General features: G+C 39.9%; 1 protein-coding gene across 2 annotated transcripts in view; it reads right to left on the bottom strand.

The window, feature by feature from the left end:
- The window catches only part of ACP3 (acid phosphatase 3), a 50,049-nt gene that overhangs the window by 13,360 nt on the left and 11,610 nt on the right, over positions 1–25,079 (bottom strand). For both annotated transcript variants that reach the window (XM_023207428.2, XM_023207429.2), the window contains exons 3-9: positions 23,521–23,607; positions 22,589–22,741; positions 18,122–18,220; positions 12,736–12,828; positions 10,337–10,469; positions 5,380–5,462; positions 2,592–2,695 (exon numbers count right to left, since the gene is read on the bottom strand). In XM_023207428.2, the coding sequence (XP_023063196.1) occupies positions 2,592–2,695; positions 5,380–5,462; positions 10,337–10,469; positions 12,736–12,828; positions 18,122–18,220; positions 22,589–22,741; positions 23,521–23,607 (752 nt within the window). The remainder of the gene's footprint in view (positions 1–2,591; positions 2,696–5,379; positions 5,463–10,336; positions 10,470–12,735; positions 12,829–18,121; positions 18,221–22,588; positions 22,742–23,520; positions 23,608–25,079) is intronic.

Here is a 25,079-nt window from a genome sequence, read left to right as displayed (position 1 = left end):
TGAATGGATGCTTATGTCTTGGAATAACTTTTTCAGTAACAGCATCTTCTGTCTTAAGATGATATGGCCTAGATGACCAATACTCCATCAAACTCCATTATTCTCTTTCCATAGAATTGAATTATGGCTCAGAAGTGACCACATTGCCAAGACTCCCTTGTACCTAGGTGGAACCAAGTCACTAATTTAGCCAGTAGAAAGTGAGCAGAAATGATATGTGTCCCTTCTAAAAAGCTGATGTGGTTGATAAGCAGGTTGCTGCCTCCACCCTTTCATTCCTTTCTACAAGCTGCCTGCAAGTGAGCATGGCACTCTTGAAACTGTAGGTCCAAAAAGGGAACCCTGGGTGCCTGAATCACCACGTGTGAATCCCATCTATTAATGCTGCATTGTACTGTTAGATAAGTGTGAAATTAACTTTCATTGGGTTAAGCCTTCAAGAATGTGAGGTTCATCTATATAGAAGACAAAATTACCCTTATTAGTGACTGTATGTGGGAAACAATTTTAAAAGACTCAAAATCGGCTTTAGTGGTGAAGACACAAGCAAAAGATGCATACAAAGAGTTTAGATAAAATCATTTTATAAAGTGTAAAAGTGAAACAAAGCAATATTAACTTAATGAATTATTTTATATAGTCTATGATTTTAAATCTTGTATCTCACCCAAAATTAAATCTTTAAAGAATATTTTTAGCCACCTTTTCTACAACCTGAACAGTTTACATGTTTAAGGTGGCTGAAAATCTAAAATATTCTCTCTTTCTGTCTCTCTCCATATCTTCTCATAAGACAATGTGAGATCACTTCACAGTCAGGATCACCTAATAAGCAGGCTTAGACAGAATTTGTTAACTCGAAGCCTCCTTGTTCCTAATTTAAAAGCAATCATGTTTAACCTTTGATATTTCCCTAGAATGCCAATAAAAAAAAATCCTAATGTAACAACAAATTGGACTTGAGCTTTATGTGACCCTTGGTTAATTTTTTTCTGTACATCACTGCCTTTCAGTTGAAAAAATACTACATACTTGATTCGTAATATAGATTTAACTCAGGGTGGTAAGAGAAGGCAATTCAGTGGGAGAAAATGCTTCTGTGCATCCAGAAAGCAAGCTCTGGATCACTGGGGTCCAGAAACCAGAGAACAGGGAGGTACAAGTAGAGTCAGTAGCTTCTCTTGTCTTATCCCAAAGGAGATGGTGCCTGCTTCTGAAGCTGATCCTGGAATTTGGTTGGATTTATTAACTCTGTGCCCAGAACTGGCCTTTTGAAGGGCAGACTTGTGCTGGACTTGTTATTAAGAGAGGGTTTTATGTCTCTAGTCCTTTCATTCCCATTTTCTGCTCTATTTGGCCAATCTCCATTTTGTGGGTCTTACCTCTCCACTCTGACTCTCGATATTTGAGAGCAAGGTTAACTAAGACCACATTTTAGTTCTAGTTCATTGTTCCTGACACCTAGTTAGAGGTTCAATAAAGAATGTATCTACCATTCTCTAACTGTGCAGAACTCTCTTTGTAAGCAGTGAAGATATTGGTTGAGAATGAAGTCTCTGTGCTGTTACTTTCTTACTCTACAAATTCAGGGGCCAGAAAGTTACATCCAAGACTACAAAATTTGCGAAATGAAATACAGGGCCCATTGCTTAAACATTATTACAATTTAAAGATGGTAACAGCAGATCATTAAAACAAGCATGGGCTCTTTTGAGCCAGGTCACCATGTAACTGTACAGTCAGGCTGGGGTGCAGCTATTGTGAATGCCTTGAGGGAAGGGCAAAATAGATCTCCCTGGCTAATCCTGAAATAAACTCTGGGCTCACTGCCTTAACTCAGCCCTTTCCTTGCTCTTATTTCACTAATAATATCCCATGAAGTCTGGTGACTTGTCCCAAACACCTCCTTCTCCTCCCAATGAGAATGTCATTGTCACAGCAGATAAATATTTTTGGCATGACCTTGGCTGTGATAATCAATTCTTCCCCAGTTTTGCCAGGACATTCCTGGTTTTAACAATGAAATTCACATGTTCTGAGAACACCAGATCTCATGGGTCAATTCTGGGTGAACTGGGACACTTGGCTACTCTAACTTTGACCTTTCTAATGGGTTTTCCAGATAAGCCATGGTCATCTGAGGAGGGCCACACCAGGTCACAAAGAGGTAGACACCAGTTAGAAGTTTAAGAATCTTGACTTGTGGGTATGAATCATCAGAAGCTGAATGAATATGTTTGAATTCTTTAATTTAAAAGATATTATATAACCATCAATAAATTTTTCTCTTGCCAAGTATATATATAATACATGCCTACTTCTTAGAATACCTTAATTTTTTAAAAAATGTAATTTCTGTTACATAGGCTATTTCCCAAATTTTTCATCTACTGTGTATGTTATTTTCCAATAAAAGTCTTCATGAAAAAGAAAAAAGAGACATGACTAGCAAAGAGCTTGTTACCACCATTCTTCCCTCTGAATATAAAACCAAATCAAAGACAAACAGGCACACAACCCTTAATCCAAAATAATAATAATGAAACCTAAGGTCCAGTGATACTGGTTTTGAAAAGCACTTAGTCACTTACCCCTTCTCAAAGTACAATTCCATCAAGTGGCAAGCAGCATAGGGAGGAAGGAGTCCGTTGTAAACATCTAGCGCCACCTGTAGTCCACTCACAGTAGTGTCATGCTATAGAGATTGAAATCAATTTTATCAAACCTATTCAGATTCACATTCAATAGCTATGAAACACTTGTAAAGCACCATGATGGCTTCTGATTCAATTCAATTTCCCATGCGCCCCACAATGACTTAATAAGTAGAGAACGAAAGATTTTGGTTGCGTATTAGCGGTGTGCTAGGCAGTACGATTTAGATATGTATCATTATTTCCACTTAAAAGATGAAGAAATTGGCTGGGCGTGGTAGCTCATGCCTGTAATCCCAGCGCTTTGGGAGCCCGAGGCAGACGGATCACTCGAGGTTAGGAGTTCGAGACCAGCATGACCAACATGGTGAAACCCCATCCCTACTAAAAAAAAAAAAAAAAAAAAAAAAAAATGCTGGGTGTGGTGGCGTGGGCCTGTAAATCCAGCTACTTGGGAGGCTGAGACAGGAGAATTGCTTGAACCTGGGAGGCAGAGGCTGCAGTGAGCCAAGATCGCACCTCTGCACTCCGAAGGCAACAGAGTGCAACTCCATCTCGATAAAATAATTTAAAAAATAATAATAAAAGATGAAGAAATTGAGACCCAGGAAAATTAAGCAACTTGCTTAATGTCATATAACCCCAAAATGGAAGAAAGTAAATTTGAATCAAGTCTCCTTGAGTGCTGCGCCTTTTTGAAATACTTTGGAACACATTAATGCTAGATTATATTTTTCTATACATTAGCATCATCTGTGATTTAAAGTTGTGGAAGAATATATGAGGTTTAAATGTTTAGGGAAGATAAAATACAAGAAAGTATAGGGTGCGATTTAAAAATAATTGTAAAGCTAAATGTTTACCCCAGAGTGGCTGGAAGGTACAGGGGAGTGGTTCTCAACCCCCTTTCTGTCACTGATTAGCTATCTAATCTTAGGCAATCCTCAACTTCCTTATCTACAAAATTGGGATAACATTTGACTGCCTAAACTGTATGGCAGTATGCACATATTCAAAAGGGGTTAGAAGTAATCTAATAGAGAAAAAAAAAGGGGGCTACGGATATGACATGCTGGAAGTCACACCATAAATTAAAACTAGAAATCAGATTAGACACTACAAAAATTGGCAGAAATGACTAATTTCAGGCCTATCTGTCTCCAGGAAGCACTCTGCTCCTGCCCAGGGCTATTTCCCTAGTCTATACCATTTAGGGCTCCTGATAATAAGCAAACTTCAGTCACCTCTTTTACCTTCTTGCATGAATGAAAACATGACTTTCTTTCTCCAGCCACAGCTGAGAAACCTTTTGTCATGGAGACGTGAGTGAAAGGAGTCAGCATGCTATGTCCTGTTTACCTGCTCATCCCAGACTCCATGGGCAGCTATTGGAATGTATAATACAATTGCAGAATTTCCCCCCAACACTGTGTCTCTCCCTGGCTTCTCCAAGATGTAAGCCTTTTCTAAGATCTCTTGCTCTGTTTTCTTTCTACTCCCAAATGTAGCTCTAACTTTGAGTTGCAGTCCTTCTCCTTCCTCCTTCTATTCTCTTTGCCATCTGAAGTTTTCTGCTTAGATGCCCCTGTGGCATTTCAAACCCATTGTCTAATCAGTACATTTACCTAGCCCAAGACCACCTCCATCTTGCCATTGAGAACTGAAAACTTGACTTCATCTGGCGCTTCACCTTCCACGTCATTGTCTTCCATCCACTTCCAATTCATCACTGAGAATGCACACTCAGCTTTTCTTGTAACCTGGCTCACCTTTTTTCCTCTCCTGTCACTGCCCTAATTTTAGGCCATATCCCCATTTTTCTAGACTATCACAAAAGCTTTCTACACCATATCCTGTTCCCAACATCCAGTCATTCTACAAAATAATTAATTTCCAAAATGCTGCTCCTATCCTGTCACCCCTGCCCTGCCTTCCCTGAGCAAACACTGACAGGGGGTTCTCCCTTGCTTCCTTGCTTCTTTCTACAATTGAACAAAGAAGCAGCAGGACAGCATGATCCTTCAGCTGCCATCCAGCATAAACTTCTGACACTATATCAGGGCTGTCTAAAAAACTTTCCTTGATGATGGAAATGTTGTATATCTGTGTTGTCCAATTCAGTAGCCACTGGCTATATATGGCTATTGAACACCTGAAATGTGGCTAATACACTGAGGGATTTAATTTTTCATTCTACTTAATCATAATTAATTTAAATGTAAGTAGCTACTTGTGGCTACTAGATTCCATATTGAGCAGCACAGTTAATGTCCACTAATTTGGTACCATCTTTTCCACGCACTACTCCTGGCCTTCCACCTCTGTCCTAATGATTCACTTTATTTGTCCTACACACTAGTGAGGAGCACTTACTAAACTCTTTCATCTTGATGTGTTGGATGTGCTGCCTTGTCCAGGAATCCTTTCTGCTTCTCTTCTCCGCCCTCTTGGAACAGAAGGGATGCCTAGCTTTTCTGAGGCGCTAAAGCACTTGCCTGCATGGCATTTTCATACCATTTTGTATAGTGTTTATGTTTGTCTTCTTGTTAGTTTAGATTATAAATCCCTTAAAGGCCAGAATGATGCATTTAATTCTAAAAGCTTTGCGCAAGTGCCTACCACGTACAAGGTGATGGGGAAATGAAGATAAAGAAGATGAGGTCCTGTGCTTCAAGAGATCACACACTTGAACAAATAGATGCTAAATGAAGACAAAAATACTTACTGCAGAATACATGATAAGTTTTTTGTAGCTTGGCCTCTGAGTTGCTCTCTTCATGTGATTGAGGATTTCACTGACCAGGACACCTTAAAGGAGATGAATCAATAACAAAACTGAACCAAACATAAGCTTCTATTTTAGTTCATTAGCTTTTTGTCAATTCATAGCTGAAGATTCTCCCTGCCATGACTTAAGAAGTGGGGCAAAGATCTAATTTTGCTGAGCATCTGCTCTGTGCTAGGTAGTGTGATTTACATACCTTTTTTTAAAAACCATATCCTACGTCTCAACCCTTTTAAAGGTAAGGAATCCTACGTCCAGAGATATTAAGTGACTCACACAGCCAGGTAAGGAAAGCTGGACTGGCTCACTAGGACTGTACCATACCAGGTTTTGTTACAACTCAGGTTAGGAGGCTGATAAACTTGGAAGGAACTTCAGACAGCTTTTTCAGATCATAAAAGATAATTCTTAGTCCATGTTCTTCTCCAGAGCAGACCTGAAATGACAGCACAGTGGGTACTCCTCTGTTTTCACCCGTCTTGCTTCTACTTTCTGGCAGTCAGACCAGTGGGAGGCCATGGGAGAAAGCAGCTCTCTGGATGTTTGTACAGATCATGGACTATTCTCTGTGGACCATTTTTCCACGTTACCCTAGGTGTCACTATGCGGGGGACAGCCAGCATCTTTAGCTTTCATTTGAGGTTCTGTCTGTCTTCAGTAGAGGAAACTTTTGCTCTTCACACTTTACATCTGAACACCTAACTGCTGTTGCTCCTCAGGTGGTGAAACACAGATACAGAGCTTACAGTATTTATCCTATTTGTAGGCACTGAGGGCTGTGGGGTACCTTGTGGTGCCAAAACAGATCCTGTTTTAAGGACATGTTGCTTCAGAGATGCCTATAACTATCTGGTGTCTCTGTTGGTCTCTTTACCCTGCGTGTGCTCTCCTGGCTGAGAATGACCAGTAGGGTGTGTGTGTGTGTGTTGTAATAAGCAGGTTATTGATATTAACAGATTGACTCTAATCTCAGGTTCTGTAGTCCACTTAGCAAACACATACTGAGCAGCTATGATGGGCCAGAGACTGGGCTAGGAGAATCAGACCTGGTCCCTGCCCTCCAAAAACTCATAAAACAGTAAGAAGAGACAGGTCTGTATACACCAGTAAGTATAAAAAGGGGTTAATTAAGGAGGTAGGTGATCTGCTCTTTCTGTAGATGCTGGAAATTCCTTGAGGATGAACAGAATAATCTGAATGTATATGTCTAATAGGTCTAAATCCCTCCATCTCAGAGAGGGTTGCCCTGTGGAATGCATTAGGGACTTTAGCTTGATTAACATGTCATATTGGTGCTAAACTCTGTGGCCAAGCTTTTGGGAGCCATGACAGCCACCTGCAATCAGCAACTTGCCCTTTGTCAACAAGTGCCTTTTTGTCAGGCTGCAGTTTTGGTAATGAATATATCAGTTCTTGGTTCTGGGATGATTACCCCCTTATCCCAGGAGTGATTGGGGTGACTATCATGATTATCTTCAGGCTCTGGAATATCAATATTCTGTTTTATAGGGGAAACTGAGGCTCAGAAAGGCTCCGCAACTTAATCAGATTTTACAACTTGTAAGCAGGGAAGGAGGGCTTTAAATCTAGCATGTCCTGTGTCAAAACCTTTACTTGTAATCATTAGACCATGCTATAGTGGAAAGCTAGCTTCAAAGTTATCTGTTGTATCCTTTATTAAATCTTCGTTAACTAGACGAACTATCATTGATTTGAAGACATAAACTTTACTTTCTTCATTTCTAGTCTATAGCAGAGGTTGGCAAACTTTTCTGTAAAAGTCCAGAGAGTAAATGTCTTAGGCTTTGTGGGTTATAAAATCCTTTGCAAGTACTCAACTCTGCGGTAGTAGCATGAAAGCAGCAATAGACAATGCATAAATGAATGAGTGTGGCTGTATTTCAATAAAACTTTATTTACAAAACCAGGTAGTGGGCTGGATTTGGCATACAGGCAGTAGTTTGCCAACCTCTGACCTACAGCAAGAAGAGCTCTCTTTTCACTGATATGACCAGCCATATGGTCCTATATTTGCCCCAGGGATTTTTTTTGGGGTGTGTGTGTGTGTTACTGAACAGTGTCACCCTTGAAGTTAAATGATGAAATAAAAATTCTAGACTGGGCACAGTAGTTCATGCCTATTATCCCAGAACTTTGGGAGGCCAAGGTGGAGGATCGCTTGAGCCCAGGAGTTCAAGACTAGCCCAGGCAACATAGGGAGACCCTGTCTTGGCAAAAAATTTTTTTAAAAAATTAGCTGGACATGGTGGTGCATGCCTGTAGCCCCAGCTACTTGGGAGTCTGAGGTGGGAGGATCGCTTGAGCCTGGGAGGTCAAGGCTACAGTGAGCCGTGATCATGCTGCTGCACTCCAGCCTGGAGGACAGAGCGAGACCCTGTCTCAAAAACAAACATACAAACAAACAAAAACTACAAAGAAACAAAAACAAAACAAACTAACCAAAGAACTAGCAAAGGCCAGAAGATGGCCCTGATGTTTCCACGTTACTCTTTGTCACCTAGACAATGTGTGTTTTCTGTATAGGACTGTGTTCAGCTGTTTCATCATTCAACAAACACGTAGTTGACAAATCTCTCTGCCCAGCCAGATCTGAATAATGGTCTGAGCTTTTGTTTTGGCAGAATCACACAGGAGAAAACTTCCTGCTTAACAATGGTGCTGGACTTTTTCCAGAAAGCAGGACTGCTGGTTTCATACAAGTGTCAGCCTTTAGAATCCAAGATCAGGGAACATCTCAGAGAAGGACTCTTATAGACACAGTCTAGTTTAATCTCTTCATAGGTAGTGAAACAGAGATCCAGAGAGGGGAAGTGGCTTCTCCCAAATGTAATCTTCTAGTAGCCAAGGGGAATAAAAAAGGAAACATGAGGAAAGTGGAGCAACTCCATTTCTTATTCATATAAACACATCTCTACATCTACTGTTAGACTACTGTCAATTCCCGTCTAGTATAAAGCATGTTGGGATTTTATTCAAATGCAGATCCTGTTCCAACTCATTTGGGAGTGGGGCCTGTATTTCTAGCCAGGTGGTAGTTGATGCCGATGCTGAAAAGTAGACTGCACTTTGAGACTGCACTAGATGCTTGAATCCACCATAACTAGGTTGGGGGAAATAAATCAAGAGTCCCACTTCTACCATCTAATGGGGCTTGCGATTGAGTCACACTGCTGGCACCTGGTGGGCCAGAAATGAGGCTGAGTGATTATGTGGCTTCCAAGGCACCCTCTGCATCTTTTGTTGTTAAGCACTTAAGATTGAGCTTCTGCCCATATACACAGTATGTATCCTGCCTGGTAATTTTTTCCAACACTCCAGGTTCCATCTAAGACTCCTCTCTGGAGGCTCTCCCTTCCTCAAGGCTGGATCCTGTTGCTCATGTGTTTAATGTGAGGTAAGGACTTGCACATTTCTACCAAGTCTGTCTCTGTGCCATGCAATCAGGATTTCTGTAATAGCAGGTCTACAACATCCTCATGTCATTAATGGCCACTGTCGAAAACTTTTTGCCCCAACCTACTTTATTCATCTCACATGTATTTGCTCCTGACCATCCTGGTTTCATACCTCATTCCCCTGATTACAGCTTGCCTCACTCTTTATACCTGTTGAGCAGCCCTGCTTTTCTAGCTATAATTGACTCCTTTTCTGGTCAGTGATTTGAATTTTTTCCCTAGTTAAGTAGCCTCAGTGAACAACCTCCGAGTCTGGTCCAGCCCTAATATGCTTTGCCTCTAGGCATTCTCTTGGGATTTTGATGGACTTGTCCTGATGCTGTGGTGAATAGTGTCTGTCAATGGCTGGAGTCATGATGCGATTTTATTAATCTCAAAATGCCTCGAATATGTGTGCCAGCCTGACTTGGACCATCTCCTGTGGCTTGGACTTTCCTCATTATGTCAACCTGACATGATGGACTTTCTCCTCTTCTTTATCCCTAGTTTTAATACCTATGATAACCACATCTGAGTCTGACACCCCATTTGGTATCTTGGCCTGCCCATCCAGTTTCTCTCATAGGCCCCAACATCTGTCCTTGTCTTTGCTGGTCCTTTTTTCTTCCATCCACTTATCCTGATTACAAGAAGGCCCCAACATCTGTCCTTGTCTTTGCTGGTCCTTTTTTCTTCCATCCACTTATCCTGATTACAAGAATCCAGCATCTTCTTGCTTGGGTCTGCCTTCATATGGCAGGGTGTCCTGTGCTACAAAGAGCCAGTTCTAACCAAGAAGAGGCATCACTGATAAATAATTCTCAACAGCTTTCAATGTCAATGGAAAGTTTCAAGCTGTGTTATAAACTTGTCAATTGCAACGTATTTTAATAGTGCATAATTAGTCTGAAAAATATAACAATTTGCCTGAAAAATATATTTTATCAGCTTTCAGAATGACTACCGCTCAGGGTTTCAGGAAAACAGGCCACTTTTGTCAAACCTCCCACTTGAAAAATTCATCATATAGGCCACAAGACACAACTGATTTTCATGGGACTCAGACAAAGATCCTTGATTCTTGATCTGCAAGGGATGGAAAGGATCATTTAGCTTTGGCTTTCATTTTCCAGATAGAAAACTAAGGGCCTGAGTGAGTAATAATTATAATTATACTAACATATGACATTGATTGACAGTGTATTATGTACCAGGTACTGTTTGTTCTAAGCCCTTTGAATACATACATACATACATTCATCTTACTCACTGTCTATGAAGTAGGAATCATTAATATTCCCATTTTGCAGAACGGAAGCTGGTGCAAGAGTGATTAAGTGAATTGTCTAAGATCACACAATTGATTAGTGGAGGGACTAGGACTCAGACCCAGATCATTCAACCACAAATCCAACATGCTCTTCTCATTTTTTAATACTTACCCCCTTGGAGCCTAGATTTCTCTTTCTGCTTGTGAATTCCATAGAGGGACAGGAGGGACAATTCTGACAATTCTCTCAGTTTGGTCATGGCTTCCTCAGTGGCCCAGGAAGGTAAAGTGAAATTGTGAACACTCTGTAGCAAAGAAAAAGGAAGAAAAATGTATGTGTATTTGTATGACTGTCCTCTTTGTTGACTTATTTTATCCTTTTTCACCCCACAAGAACTAGTAGGGTCAGACTTACTTATCCTGCCATTTCTTTCTAAGAGAACTTCATATTGTGATAAGTAGTGGTATTGACTTTCAGAAGAGAAGCTTATATAAATGAATTTGTCCATTCCTACCCAGTTCATAGCTTTTGGTTTAACTCTGGATCAGTGGGTGGCTCATATTTTGCATAGTAAGGGTGCAGTAGGGAAATAATACCTCATTCCTTTATGAAAGGGTTAGAAATCTTTCTATGAACCTGATAGAGTTAAATGATATTTCCTTAAAAGCTGAATGGGCTACCTGAGAGGCCAGTTAGGAAAGGCAATATATTTCTGGAGCCTTCAGTAATATATTCTCCCCTACCCCTATCAAGGTCTAGTTTGCTGACTTTTTTTTTTTTTCAGAGACAGGGTCTTGCTCTGTCACCAAAGCTGGAATGCAGTGGCCATCACAGCTCACTGCAACCTCAAACCCCAGGGCTCAAGCAATCCTCCCACCTCAGCCTCCTGAGTAGTTGGGACTATAGGTGCATGCCACCACATGTGGTGCTTTTTTTTTTTTTTTTTTTGAGACAGAGTCTTGCTCTGTCACCTAGCCTGGAGTGTAGTGGCATGATTTCAGCTCACTGCAACCTCCACCTCCTGTGTTCAAGCGATTCTCTTGCCTCAGCCTCCCGAGTAGCTCAGGATTACAGGCGTGCACCACCATACCTGGCTAATTTTTGTATTTTTAGTAGAGATGAGGTTTCGCCATGTTGGCCAGGCTGGTCTCAAACTCCTGAGCTCAGGCAATCCACCCACCTCAGCCTCCCAAAGTGCTGGGATTACAGGCATGAGCCACTGCACCTGGCTAATTTTTAAAAGTGTTTTGTAGAGGTAGTGCCTTGTTATGCTGCCCAGACTCATCTTGAACTTCTGGCCTCAAATGATCCTCCCATCTCAGCCTCCCAGAAGTGCTGGGATTACAGGCAGGAGCCACCACACCTGGCTGTAGTTCACTGACTCTTGAGGAAAGCCTGCACCTTGCACACAGTAGATACTTGGTAAATATGTGTTAAAATGAATGAATAAGTACAAGCAGGGCAGGTAGATACCTTGTGCCAATATTTATTACCCATGAGGAAGAGTTGATTAGGAGTCCCCCAGCTTCAAATGCAGGATTAAGAGAGAGAGAAAGTGAGTTAGTAAAAGAGGAGACCAAAGTGGAGTGACCTACAGAGGAAATAAGTGAGAGAGATTTGGAAAAGATATCACGTAACATGACCACATTTTGGAATAGCTCAGATCAAACTGTCATAAGGAAGAAAAAAAAACGAAGACTGGAACGAAGATGGGGGCTCCTGCTTTCACTGAAGAGTCTTTTACAAGGCTAATGAATTTTCACTGAAATAGATGCTGATGATAAAGTGAAAATACTGGGAAAGTAGCATGTGATTGGGTCAATTAACTCTAGGATGGATGAAGGCAAATTGTGTCATCTGTTATTAAGATGGGACTATGGAAGTAATTGCTGCCTCCTAGACTGTCATGATGACCTCAAAGTTAGAAATCAATATGAATTAGGTGGGTAGTCAGAATCTTGCCCCATATTTAGTGAACTAGTTGGGAAAACAGGAATAGAGAGTACCAGAAGGTGGAGCATGGTAAGTGAGAAACACCATGTAACCTTGAAAAACAACCATAATTTATCTGGCCACAAAGGATATTTCAAATGCATCGCAAAGCAAGAAAGAAGTTCTTTCCTGATAAGCAAAGATAAATAGCCTGGCTTATATTTTGCTTGTTTATTTCTACATTTGGAAATCAGGTAATTTTCCCCTCTTTCTTTATAACAACATTGTTTTTTCATTAAGACCCAGGACAGGAACTCAGCATTTTTGAGTGGCTGCAAAATAAATAAGCTCCTACTGAATCCAAAGGGGGAAAAAACTAAAGTGGAAACTCACAGAAGAAAAGCTATTTTGCTTGTAATTTTCTAAAGGGCGAAAACATAAATAATAATAGAGAGAAAAGAGAAGTCAGCATTTTCAACTTAATCTAAGGAAGTTGTGAATTATGTTTCAATGTCAAAAGAAGTATAAGTAATACATTCATAAAGAAGTGAAAGAAAAGATATTCATCTATTTCAAAAACAGCATAAATCATAAAAGCAGATTGCAAGTTAACCTGTGATTTTTTTTTTTTCTTTTACCTCACAATATAAAGGGTCGTAGATTTTACTCCAAATTCCAAAAAGGTCCTTGCCATGGAATCCTGAAAGTTTTCCCAAGGTAGCTATAAAATCCTGAAACACAAACAGAGAAAGAAAAATTCCTACACAGGTTTCTCAGCTTCAGCATTATTGATATTTTGGGCTGGACAATTCTTTGTTGTGGGGAGCTGTCCTGTACATTACAGGATGTTTTGGAGTATCCTGGCCTCTGCCCACTAGGTGCCAGTAGCATTCCTAATCTCCCACTTGTGTAACCCAGAATGTCTCCAGACATTGCCAAATGTTCCTTGTGAGGCAAATGTGCCTCTGTTGAGAACCACTGTTCTTCACAGAAAAATGCACCGGTAATATTGGTTATAATAATGCCATTCCAAAGAATTTTGCAAACATGAATTGATTATTCCTTATTATTACATTTAAAATGTAGATAGATGCTGGCTGACTGCCACATGTTCCTGGTGTGTGCTGAAATTGGATTGAAGTGTACTGCCTCAGATTATTTTTAGAAGTGGGTAAAGTATAACTCACCTGTAAATATGTCCCAGGTGAGAAAGGAAAGCATATTTCAGGCCAAAGCATCCAGGAAAATGCAACAGAAATAGGACTTGGTCTTTGGCTGTACATATAAACTTGGATGAAATGCAAATCTTTCACTAGGTTCTGAATGTTTCTTGAATTGTCGCAATAATGAGACCCAATGTTCAGCTACCTGATTGCTGAAATTGGCAGCCATTTCTAGGAAGCCTTTTAGAAGATATTGTCTGTCTGATGGATGAAATTTCTAGGGAACTAAATTTGCCGATATTAACCCCAATAGATTTTCATAAAATACATAGAAATTATTGTTAAAGAGCTCCTACTGCCATTTTCTCAAACATAAAAGCTCCAGGGCCAGATGACTATCATAGAGGAATTCTACCAAGCTTTTCAAGAGTAAATTATTCTAATGCTATTTTAACTGTTCTGAAGCATAGAAGATGAAAGAAAACTTTCAAAAACTTCTTATGAATTAAGTGTAACACGGATACTGACAAAGGTTGCCCCCAAAATAAAACTATTAGTTCAATGCGATATCCATGCAAAAGGTGTAAATAAAATAATAGGAAGTAATTCAATGTCACATAAAAGGAAATGGGTTTGATTTGAGGAATGTAAAGTCTGTTCAACACTGGTAAATCTATGAATGTAATCAATCATTGTAATTAATTCAAGGAGAAAAATAATTTGATTATATTTAAAAATGTTAAAACAATCATTCAGGAGATTAAACAACTAATATTGATTTAAAAAATACACTCAAGAAAATATGAAAGGTGGATACTTCTTTAATTTGATAAAAATATGTCTATTTTAGTTCAAAAGCCTGCATGCATATTAGGAAAACTCCTCTAAAATCAGAAATAAGACAAGAATACCCACTACCAACACTGCCCATAACATTATACTGTAAGTAGTGGCCAGTGCAAATAGCCAAAAGGAAGAAATCAGAGGTACATATTTTTGAAAACTGGAGATACTATAAACCTGAAACAAACTTAACGAAAAATGTAAAGACATATGAAGAAAACCCTAAAATAGTCTTTAAGATAAAACAAGTAGAAACATGTACCACATTCTTAGAAAGGAAGATTTGACAGTGAAAAGTTGCAAATTCTCCGTAAGTTAAATAAATTTAATATGATCCTAATGAAAATACTAAAAATTTAAAAATCCTTTTGGAACTAGAGAAGCTGACTCTAAAGTTCACAAAGAAAATTAAAACATAGCCATGGAAACTCAGAAAAAGCAATGAGGGATGACTAGCCCTTTAGATATTAAAGCATATTATAAAGTCTCAATAATTAAAACCCAAGTTTTGGCTAATAAAAAATTAAACGGAATAAAAATTACATAAATAGACCCTACACATATGGGAATTTTAATATATAATAGCTTAAATAAGTAGGAAAAAAATGAACTATTCAATAAATAACGATGGGGCAATTAGATAATCTTCCAGGAAAAAACTTAAACAGGATACATACTTCATACCTCTTCACCAGTATGAACTATAAATGAATTCAATATATAAATGAGAAATGAAGCTAGAGTGGAATTAGAAGAAAGCACTGCAGACTTCCTTTATAACCTAGGATGGGGAAAGCTTTTCCAAACATGACTCAAAATATAGAAGCCATGTAAGAATACATCAGTACAGAACCTACATGGCAAGAACACAGTAAGCAGTTAACAGACAAACGTTTTTTAAAAAATGCCATTCATTATGTGTGATATTGTGAAATACATATTTGATCTTTTTTTTTTGTTTTGTTTTGAGATGGAGTTTCACTCTTATTACCCAGGCTGGAATGCAGTGGCACCATCTCGGCTCACTGCAACCTCCACCTCCTGGGTTCAAGTGATTCTCTTGCCTCAGCCTCTGAGTAGCTGGGATTACAGGTGCCTGCCACCACGCCTGGCTAATTTTTTGTATTTTTAGTAGAGATGGGGTTTCACTAAGTTGGCCAGGCTGGTCTCGAACTCCTGACCTCAGGTGATCCAACCACCTTGGCCTCCCAAAGTGTTGGGATTACAGGCGTGAGCCACCATGCCTGGCCTTATATTTGGTCTTCATCTCCATTTTCTGCTGTAGAATTCCTAAAATCCTTGGAGTCTCCAAAGTGTGTCTTTTTGCATGCTAATGATTGATTGATGGCTGGCAGTCCCTGGCCAGCTTTAGGATGGGGGCTGGTCACCTGAAAGCCAAGGCCAGGATTAGAGCATTGGGACTTTTAGCCCTACTTCAGAACCTCTGGGGAGGGGAGGGAGTTAAAATTTAAGTTGATAGCCATAGCCTATGGCTTAATCAATCATGCCTATGCAATGAAATCTCCACAAAGAGCCCAAAAGGACAGGGTTCAGAGAGCCTTCAGACAGCTGAACACATAGAGGTTCCTGGAATGTGGTGGTCCTGAAGAAGGCAGGCAAGCTCCTTGACCTTTTCCTTATATCTTTTGTAATATCCTTTGTAATAACCGGTAACTGTGTTTCCTTGAGCTCTGTGAGCTGCCTCTGCAAACTGATCGAACCCAAAGAGGAAGTCGTGGAAACCCCAACTTAAAGCCAGTCTATCAGAAGTTTGGAGGTCTGGACTTTCATCTACGTCTGAGGTGGCGGGTTGGGGGCAGCCAGTTTTGGGGCCCAATCCCTCAACCTGTAGGATCTGATGCTATCTCCAGATAGATGGTGTCAGAACTGAATTGGAGGCCAACCAGCTGGTGTCCACTACAGAACAGGCCTGTTCGTGGGGAGAGATCCCCCGTATTTGGTCACAGAAGTCTTCTGTCTATGTTGATTGATGTTGTCAAGCGAGAAAAACAGGAAAAAGCACGTTGAGTGTGTTTTTTTCACACACAAAATATCACAGACAGAAATGTTAAAATATATAGAAAAAAGCTTCTAAAAACTTATAGTAAAAGGAAAATCAATCATCCAAAAGAAAAACAGTCAAGGGATATTGATATAAAAGGAAATACAAATGGCATTTAACTGATGAGAACACACGGACACACAGAGAGGAACACCACACACTGGGCCTCTCGGAGAGTGAAGGGTGGGAGGAGGGAAAGGGTCAGGAAAAATAACCAATGGGTACTAGGCTTTATACCTGGGTGATGAAATAATCTGTAGCAACAAACCCCCATGACACACATTTACCTATGTAACAAACCTGCACTTGTACCCCTGAACTTAAAATAAAAGTTAAAAAAGAAATACAACCCCAAAAAACAAACCAAAACATGGCATTTAACTAGATGAAGATGCCCAAACTCACTCATCACAAAAAAAAGTACTACAGCATGATGTTGTACAGTAGTTATAATAGTGAGCTTCCTTGTCTTATTCCTAATTTTAGAGGGGATGGATGCTTCTAGTGATATTATTTTCCACTTACCAGATTGGCAAATATCCCCAGAGTGGTTCACATACTGCTGACAAAGTTGTGGAGAAATGAGCACTTGCGTGCAGTGCTGATAGAAGTAGAAAGTAGTAAAACCTCTTTGGAGGGTAAATTAATAATATCTCAAATTAACCCAGAATGTCTACTTCTAGGATATTATCCCACAGGTATTCTTGTTAGATGCACAAGATATTCACACATGCTGTTTGTAAAAATGCAAGATTGAAAAATGACCCATATCATTAGGGGCTGGTTAAATAAATTATGGCATAAATATAAATATTACACATTTGTTAAAAAAAGGAAAAGAAAGAAAAGAAGGAAACTCTTTACATACAGATATAGAAATATTTCCAATATATTTTGTTAAATGGAAAAAAAAAACCAAACCAAGGTGCCCAGCCCTGTGAATAGTATACCATTTTCGTGTAACAAGAGGAGAAACTATCAGAATATATTTTTATGTTTGTATATGCATAAGGAAATTGGAAGACTGCATGAAATATTACATAAAAGACTACATAAAATACATAAAAGACTGCATACAATTAATACATAAAACACTACTAGGAAATAATGCTAGTGGTTACCTGTGGGGTCCTGAAGACTTCCACTGTATTCGTTTTTAGATTTTCTAATTTTTGGACAGCTTGAATGTATTACTCATTCAAAAGATTATTTTATTTTATTATTATTTTTTTTGAGACGGAGTCTCGCTCTGTCGCCCAGGCTGGAGTGCAGTGGCCGGATCTCAGCTCACTGCAAGCTCCGCCTCCCGGGTTTACGCCATTCTCCTGCCTCAGCCTCCCGAGTACCTGGGACTACAGGCACCCACCACCTCGCCCGGCTAGTTTTTTTTGTATTTTTTAGTAGAGACGGGGTTTCACTGTGTTAGCCAGGATGGTCTCGATCTCCTGACCTTGTGATCCGCCCGTCTCGGCCTCCCAAAGTGCTGGGATTACAGGCTTGAGCCACTGCGCCTGGCCATAAAAGATTATTTTAAAAAGTACACAGCATTATATCTACCTTTTGTATTGGGCTGAAAATGGGTATTTTGCAAAATAGAAACATAGAAACAAAAAAGGACTATCCTTTGTATATGAAGACAATAATCCCAGCCCCTCAGCCTAAATAAGGAAGGTAATTTTAGACTTGTATTTATTCTCATCCAGCCATTTACTCACACCTGGTTCCTCCTAAGGCCATGAGTAAAGGATTTAAAAGGACCGGTCTGTCCATCCGCTTGTGACCCCCGTACAGGGAAGGGAAGCAGGAGTGATGACCCCCCTCATTAAATATTCTAACCCATTGCTATAACCAGCCACTGACAGATGCATTCGCCCCATCTTTTTAAGAAGCCAAAGCTTCATCTTGTGTCTTGGCCCTCACACTCAAGTACACCACTAACCAAAACTAGCTTTTAACCTTATAAGGGTGCAGCCTCTTCTGGAATTCCTCTGATGTCAAAGTCTCACTCCCAAGTTCTTGAAAACGAGGGCAGTTCCTGAAAGGCAGGTATAGCAACTGAGGATAAGAGAAAAATCATAAAACCGTTATGAGTCAGAAGAACTTTGCTAAATATACTGCAGCAATATTTTAAGCCTCATTAGGTCCAAAGCAACCTTAATAAAAGATTCAAATGTGTTTTGAGCCGAGTGGAAATTCCAAAATTGGGGAGAAAGAATCAAATGATCTACAGGTCTTGAAATAGTAGGATATGTATTCAGAAATGAAAATTCTTTTTTTTTCTTTCATAAACTTGCCGTAATATAACTGTGCTGTTGGTAAATATTTACACTTCTTGATCTTCCATTTGAACAACTGTTATCTTGCTTCCTCTCCAATCCCTTTCATTTCTTACCCTAGTTGCACATCTGTACATACACATACACCCCCCAACACGTGTACGTATGGAGAAATGAATTTGATTCTGGAAAAAATCTTAAGTCAATTAATCACTCATTGACTTCAGTTTTTGCAAATTTGCAGGCTGTTAAAATAAGAGAACATACTAAATACTTAGAAAAATATACTTCAAAAACCTGTTGTGAGGACAAGGTGATCTTCCTAAGATTAATTAAAATTTGACAGCGTTTTGTAATTTTAACTATAACCCACAGGTTTGTGGCTCCCAAGTTTATTTTGTTGCCCTTACTTTCCATCTGTGACTAGTCCTGTATTTCTAGCCCTTGATAGAAATAACTAATTTGGATGTTTCTCTTTTTCCTCAAATTTACCATGTATAAGGCTAAACTTGTACATGTTACAAGGGCCTTCTTGCTGTCCCTGAAGGCACACGCTTAGGATCTCTGCATAAAACTGTTCTCTGCCTTGAACACTAACCCGACTGACTTCTGCTCCTCTTCTAGCCATCCTTCCCCAGCCTCTATCATATTAAAATGAATTCCTCTAGGAACTACACCACCCTCTTTTCCTGTAACTGTCCCTTGTCACTCCTCTCCAGCAATGCTGTGGGCTTTCTTGCTGTCCCGGAAGGCACTGGCTTAGGAGCGCTGCATAAAACTGTTTCCTGCCTTGAACACTCCCCAATTGACTTCTACCCCTCTTCCAGCCATCCTGCACCAGTCTCTATCATATTGACCTGTTTCATTTCTTTCCAGGAACTCATCGCCATCTGACGTTATTTTATTTACTTCTTTATCATCTATTTCCTATAAAATATCAACTTGATGAGAGCCAGGATCATGTCTGTTTTGTTCACTGCTGCAATGTCAATGCCCAGCACAGGGCTTGGCATATTAGTAGCTACTCAGAAAACATTTATTTTAAAAGTTGCTTCCTGTCCATCATTTCTGATTCTGCGTGTCACCTTGTCTTACCTTGCTTCTCTTCCTCTAACATCTTTTACCATCTCATTTCAGGCCTTATTTCTTAATTCCCAAATTGCTTCAGTAGTTATTCTCTGGGGCTCCAGTGTCTTTTCCTTCCAAGCTATTGTCAGGCAAGTGCCCAAAAGTACCACTCATCACATGTGCATAATACTGAAGAATGTATACAGGTTTCTTTTATGTCCATTGCTTTAGTCTAAATTTGCATGCATGGCTTTCAATTTTTTCCACAGGAGAAATTAAATTGTTGAGAGAAAAAGCACAAGACTGTTCATTAAAATGCCTTGATTTTAATTAATTATTTCCTGGATATTAGTTTTTTTCCATCCACAAATTGAGTCAGGCTGAAAATAAACAGAATAATCACCGAGACATCTGTCCAGAATTTTGCAGTTTACAGTGTGTTTTCCATTTTTTAACTAACTTGACTTTCATAAATCCCTAAGAAGAAGTTAGGTGGGTGCTATTTTCTCATTTTACAGAAAGGAAACTGAGATTTACGGAGGTTACTCAAGGTCACATATCTGAAGTGGTAGTTGGCTTTCAGACATAGGTTTTCCAACTTCAAATCCAGCCCTTCTTCTCAAGATTCCTCCTGGCTATTAAATTTGGATTATCTAATCTGTGTCCAATATAATCAATTTTTTTTCATTCTCTTTCTAAATATGAACTCTGGGCACAGAAGAACTGGGATTCTACATATTTACTTGTGGTTATGTTTTTGTGCTGCCTTCCTCTCCTTCCTCCCTCTCCTCTGAGTTCTGGTTCAAGTTCTCACTCTTGTTTTGAAGACCTGAACGACTGCCCTGCGGTAACTGCACGTATGTCTCATTCTCTGACTTCACCCAGCATATGTGGTTTGTACTTGAAATTATTGCCCGCCATCTTATAATGTCTTTTACACATTTCACACATGCTAATTTGCTTTCATCAGACAAATTATACATTAGAAAAACTTGGCCTTCTATTTCTCTACAGCATTCAGCACAGCTAAATGCTGGGAATAAGCTAGTGTTGATTGGTTTCATTAGATTTCTTAGTTGATATGACAGAATTTTTTGACCTTAGTGAATCAGATAGATGGAAGTCATAGGTAGATAATGTTCCTTGCTTCCCTCTTTCTCTCCCTCACTCTTCCTGTTTCTTTCCTCCTCTTGTACTGGCACCTGCATTCTCTTTCTGTGTAATTTAATTACTATCATTCGGGATTAACAGTTAAATAGCTGCTGTGTTCTACATTTTGCTAAATTTTGATGCTGCTATCCAGTCTTTTTATTTTTATTTTTATTTTTGAGATGGAGTTTCGCTCTTGTTGCCCAAGCTGGAGTGCAATGGTGCAATCTCGGCTCACTGCAACCTCCGCCTCCCAGGTTCAAGTGATTCTCCTGCCTCAGCCTCCCGAGTAGCTGGGATTACAGGCATGCACCACCACGCCCAGCTAATATTTGTATTTTTAGTAGAAACGGGGTTTTACCATGTTAGCCAGGCTGATCTCGAACTGGTGATCTGTCTACCTTTGCCTCCCAGAGTGCTGAGATTACAGACATGAGTCACCGCACCCGGCCTCCAGTCTTTATCTCTGCAGAAAAGGCTGCTAAAAGTGATTTTTGTTTCTTTTCAGAATAAAATATTCACAAATGCTTAGGAATACTGGTAATCATAATACTTCCCTCCTGATTCTGTGAAGGGAAAGAGATATAAATAAATCATCCTGTCTTTTCAAGAAACAGCAAAAAAATTTTTGGAGTAGATTTACCTCCAGTGAGTTTCTACACAGCATTTGGGAAAAATCCTTAAGTCCCTAGATGCAGCAGTTAAGTCAAATTTCTAGGGGTGCTGGCAGGGCAAAGAGGATAGTAACCTACCCCAGAGGTCACTGGGCAAAAGTCTGGGTCCAGCAGTCAGGCTAAGCTTCAGGCATAAAGAGTTGAGATGGTCATGCCTATGATGGGACTGCAGGGAAATTAGGAAAGGATTCTTTGTCCAAAACTATTTCCTGCATATAGCCTTAAGTTCCACAACTGGAAGATTAGTTAGATTTATCTGTTACTACTTAAAAAATACTAATTCCTCTGAAAAGGTTAAAGAGTGCTTGGTCGGTCCTACCCTGTGTAAATACGTTTGAGAGTTTCTCTCAAAACAGCCCCATTCAGGCAGCTTGGTTTATAGTACTGGTTCTCAAACTTGGCTCCCCACTGGAATCATCGAGGGAGATTATTTTTTAAAAACTGATACCTGGGTCCACCCTCAGACATTCCGATTTCTTATGGAGAGTGCCCTGGGCATCAGGACTTTAAAAAAAAAAAAAAACCCACGTGATTCTAATATGCAGCTAAGTCTAAGAATCAAGATTTTATAGGGAAGAAAATTGCTCTGGAATGAAATAGGCCTAGTTTTAATCCCAGAGTGATGCTTGCCAGCAGTGTGGCTTTGGACCAATTTGTTTGTTATTTAACCTCTCCAAGCACTTATTTCCCTTACTATAAAAGGAGAACAAGAATATTATCCATTCAGAGTTGTTATGAAAGGTAACATGATGACGCATATAAAATGTCGGGCAATAATTATGTACTCAAATCTTTCTTTTTTCTCTACCTAGGAATGTGGGTTTTCATGAGCGGAGGAGTGTTTGGCAGCATAGAGATCTCTGGATATTCTGGAGAGAGGAGAAACCTCTGTGGGGCACCAAAAGCCTGGGAATTAAAGGCAGAACACTGGGAGACTCATCTCTCTCTCTCTCTCTCTCTCTCTGTGTGTGTGTGTGTGTGTGTGTGTGTGTGAGACGATGAGGTGGCAAATTGCCAATAGTTGTAAGAGTGGCAAAACAATGTGGATCATACAGATCCAAAGATAAATTTGGTTCCTACTCTCTCTTAGCTAGGGTTTTCCATGTCCTAAATTGTCCTTCGTATCTTTATTTAAGAAAGAATTAAAACTGCACAGTTCAAGGAGTATCCAGACTCCCAAATCCACAACTACTGAGTAACCTGCCTTCCTCATTCTAGGTCCATCTGAAATCTCCTGGTTTTCCCAGTATACTGACCTGATCTTCAGAAATAGGAACTGTGTGCACTGGGATGGGCTGCCAGAGTAGGTTAGGATTCCAGATGCTGACACCCTCTGGGGGAAACAGTGCTGCCAGGTTTGTCATAGCACTCATCAAAGTACGGTCAACGTCTGTGCTTCGAACATAAACCTAGAATAGGAAAATCAACCCAGAAGCGAACGTAAAGGGAACATGAGGTTTTCTTCTGCAGAGCTGACAAGGTATTAGAGAAAGGACAGGACACGTACAGTGAAATATTACAGGCATTGTGCTAACATCAGAATCTTAATACTTCTTAAGGAATGAGCAATATTATGATCATGGTACAAAGCAACCTTGTTTGTCAATAGTTGAATTGACAAATGAGTTCAATTAAGCAGTGGCTACTTGTCAAGCCAAAGTATTTATTCAGGTGTTCATAAAATCTTGAAATTACTCACATTCCAAAATTTCTAGGAACAAAAAGTTGCATAAAGAGGAATATGTTTGTAAACAAGATCTCTGACTTGTATAAGTCCCTTGGGAAACAGGCAAAGCACTTTTATATATGCAGAATTATTTTAATTCTTTTTTTTTTTTTTTTTTTTTGAGATGGAGTCTCGCTCTATCGCCCAGGCTGGAGTGCAGTGGCCGAATTTCAGCTCACTGCAAGCTCCGCCTCCCAGGTTTACGCCATTCTCCCGCCTCAGCCTCCCGAGTAGCTGGGACTACAGGCGCCCGCCACCTCACCCAGCTAGTTTTTTGTTTTTTTGTTTTTTTAGTAGAGACGGGGTTTCACCGTGTTCGCCAGGATGGTCTCGATCTCCTGACCTCGTGATCCGCCCGTCTCGGCCTCCCAAAGTGCTGGGATTACAGGCTTAAGCCACTGCGCCCAGCCTATTTTAATTCTTTCAAAGATCAAAGTTCCCACTCTTGGCTCCCCAACTTGCCTGTTCATGTTTATAGGACTCATTCAAGAATGTTCTGTATCTCTTTCTTATATACTCTCCAAGTTCATAATGCTGCTTCATGCCCAGCTATGGGAAAAAAATAAAAGCAAAAATTAATGGAAGTAAGTTCTATGAATCACACTATCATGAACATTTGTTGATTTTTTTTTTCATTTTATGTGTAGAATGAACAATGATATGGTTTAATAGTTCCACAATAATGACACATATTTAAATGAAAACAAAAGAGCTGTAATCTTCACAGTTCCCTGACTCCCTGAGAAAACTCACTTATCTTCATTAGCACTTAACATAAAGAACTTGCACACAGTAAGTGCTTAGTTGATAGTTGGGTGATCGATCTGATTTAAGTAAGTTCATCTCTGGTGTAGTGGGATCCTTGCTGGTAGAACATTCAAAGAGACCCACTTGGTGGGGATTTCGTGGAAGAAGTTCAACCATCTGATGAGATTAGACTTGATGAATCTGAAAGTCTCTTTCAGCCTCTGTGTGCGATGGTTTACTATCTGCCCAGTTTATTAATTCCTGGTTCATAACAAAATTAGAACTTGTTACTCTAAGTGTGGTCTGTATTGGCTTCACTTGAGAGCATTATAGAAATCAAATTCTTGGGCCCCACTCTTGACCGACTGAAGCAGAACCTTTGGGGGTAGAGCTCAAGAATCTTTTGTAACAAGCTTCTGATGGACAGTAATCCATGATTATGAGATGCACTGCATTAGCTCAGTGGTCCACAACCATTACTGTGCATCAGAAACAAAATTATCCAGCAGTGCATGTTGAAATGCAGATTCCTCAGCATCTCTATCAGATATTCTAGTTCATTAGGTCCTGAGGGGGGCCCTGACATCTGCATTTTAACAAGTATCCCAAGTGATTCAGATGCATATAGTAGAGCACCATGCTTTGGAAATGCAGCATTCGAGTTTGTCTTTAATCCAGAGCCTTACTAGAGCTTTAGGAGCCAGAGAGGAGGTTGTCACTGTGGCTGCTGCTTGGTCCCACTTGTCATTTGCTTGTCACTCTTGTCATTTGCTTGACCACCACTACCCATCTAGGATGGGAATTAGGTGGGAAAGGAATAATATACCATGACCTCAGTAGTGGAGAAGCAGGGACTTTAGGTCTAATTGTGTTCTTACAGCTGACTTTTTAAATACTCATCTGTATAAAGCGGTGATTTTCACACCTTAGCACACACAGAATCACCTGGAGGACTCAATAAAACACAGATTTCTGGGCTTTAATTCCAAAGTTTATGGTTCACTGGGTGTGGGGTGAAGCCAGAGAATTTACATTACTGAGAAGTTCCCACATGATGGTGATGCTGCTGGTCCAGGGACCACACTTTAAAAACCACTAATCTAGACAGCCATCATCTTATGATTATGTAGATTAAAAGTACCTAGACAAAGCCAATTAAAAGTACCTAGACACTGATCTAGACAGTCATTATCTTATGATTATGCAGAATAAAAGTACCTAGACAAGGCTGGGTGTGATGGCTCACGCCTGAAATTCTAGCAGTTTGGGAGGCC

Source organism: Piliocolobus tephrosceles, chromosome 2 (assembly GCF_002776525.5).
Source record: "Piliocolobus tephrosceles isolate RC106 chromosome 2, ASM277652v3, whole genome shotgun sequence".
NCBI lineage: Eukaryota > Metazoa > Chordata > Mammalia > Primates > Cercopithecidae > Piliocolobus > Piliocolobus tephrosceles.
This window is presented reverse-complemented; position numbering and strand designations above follow the sequence as displayed.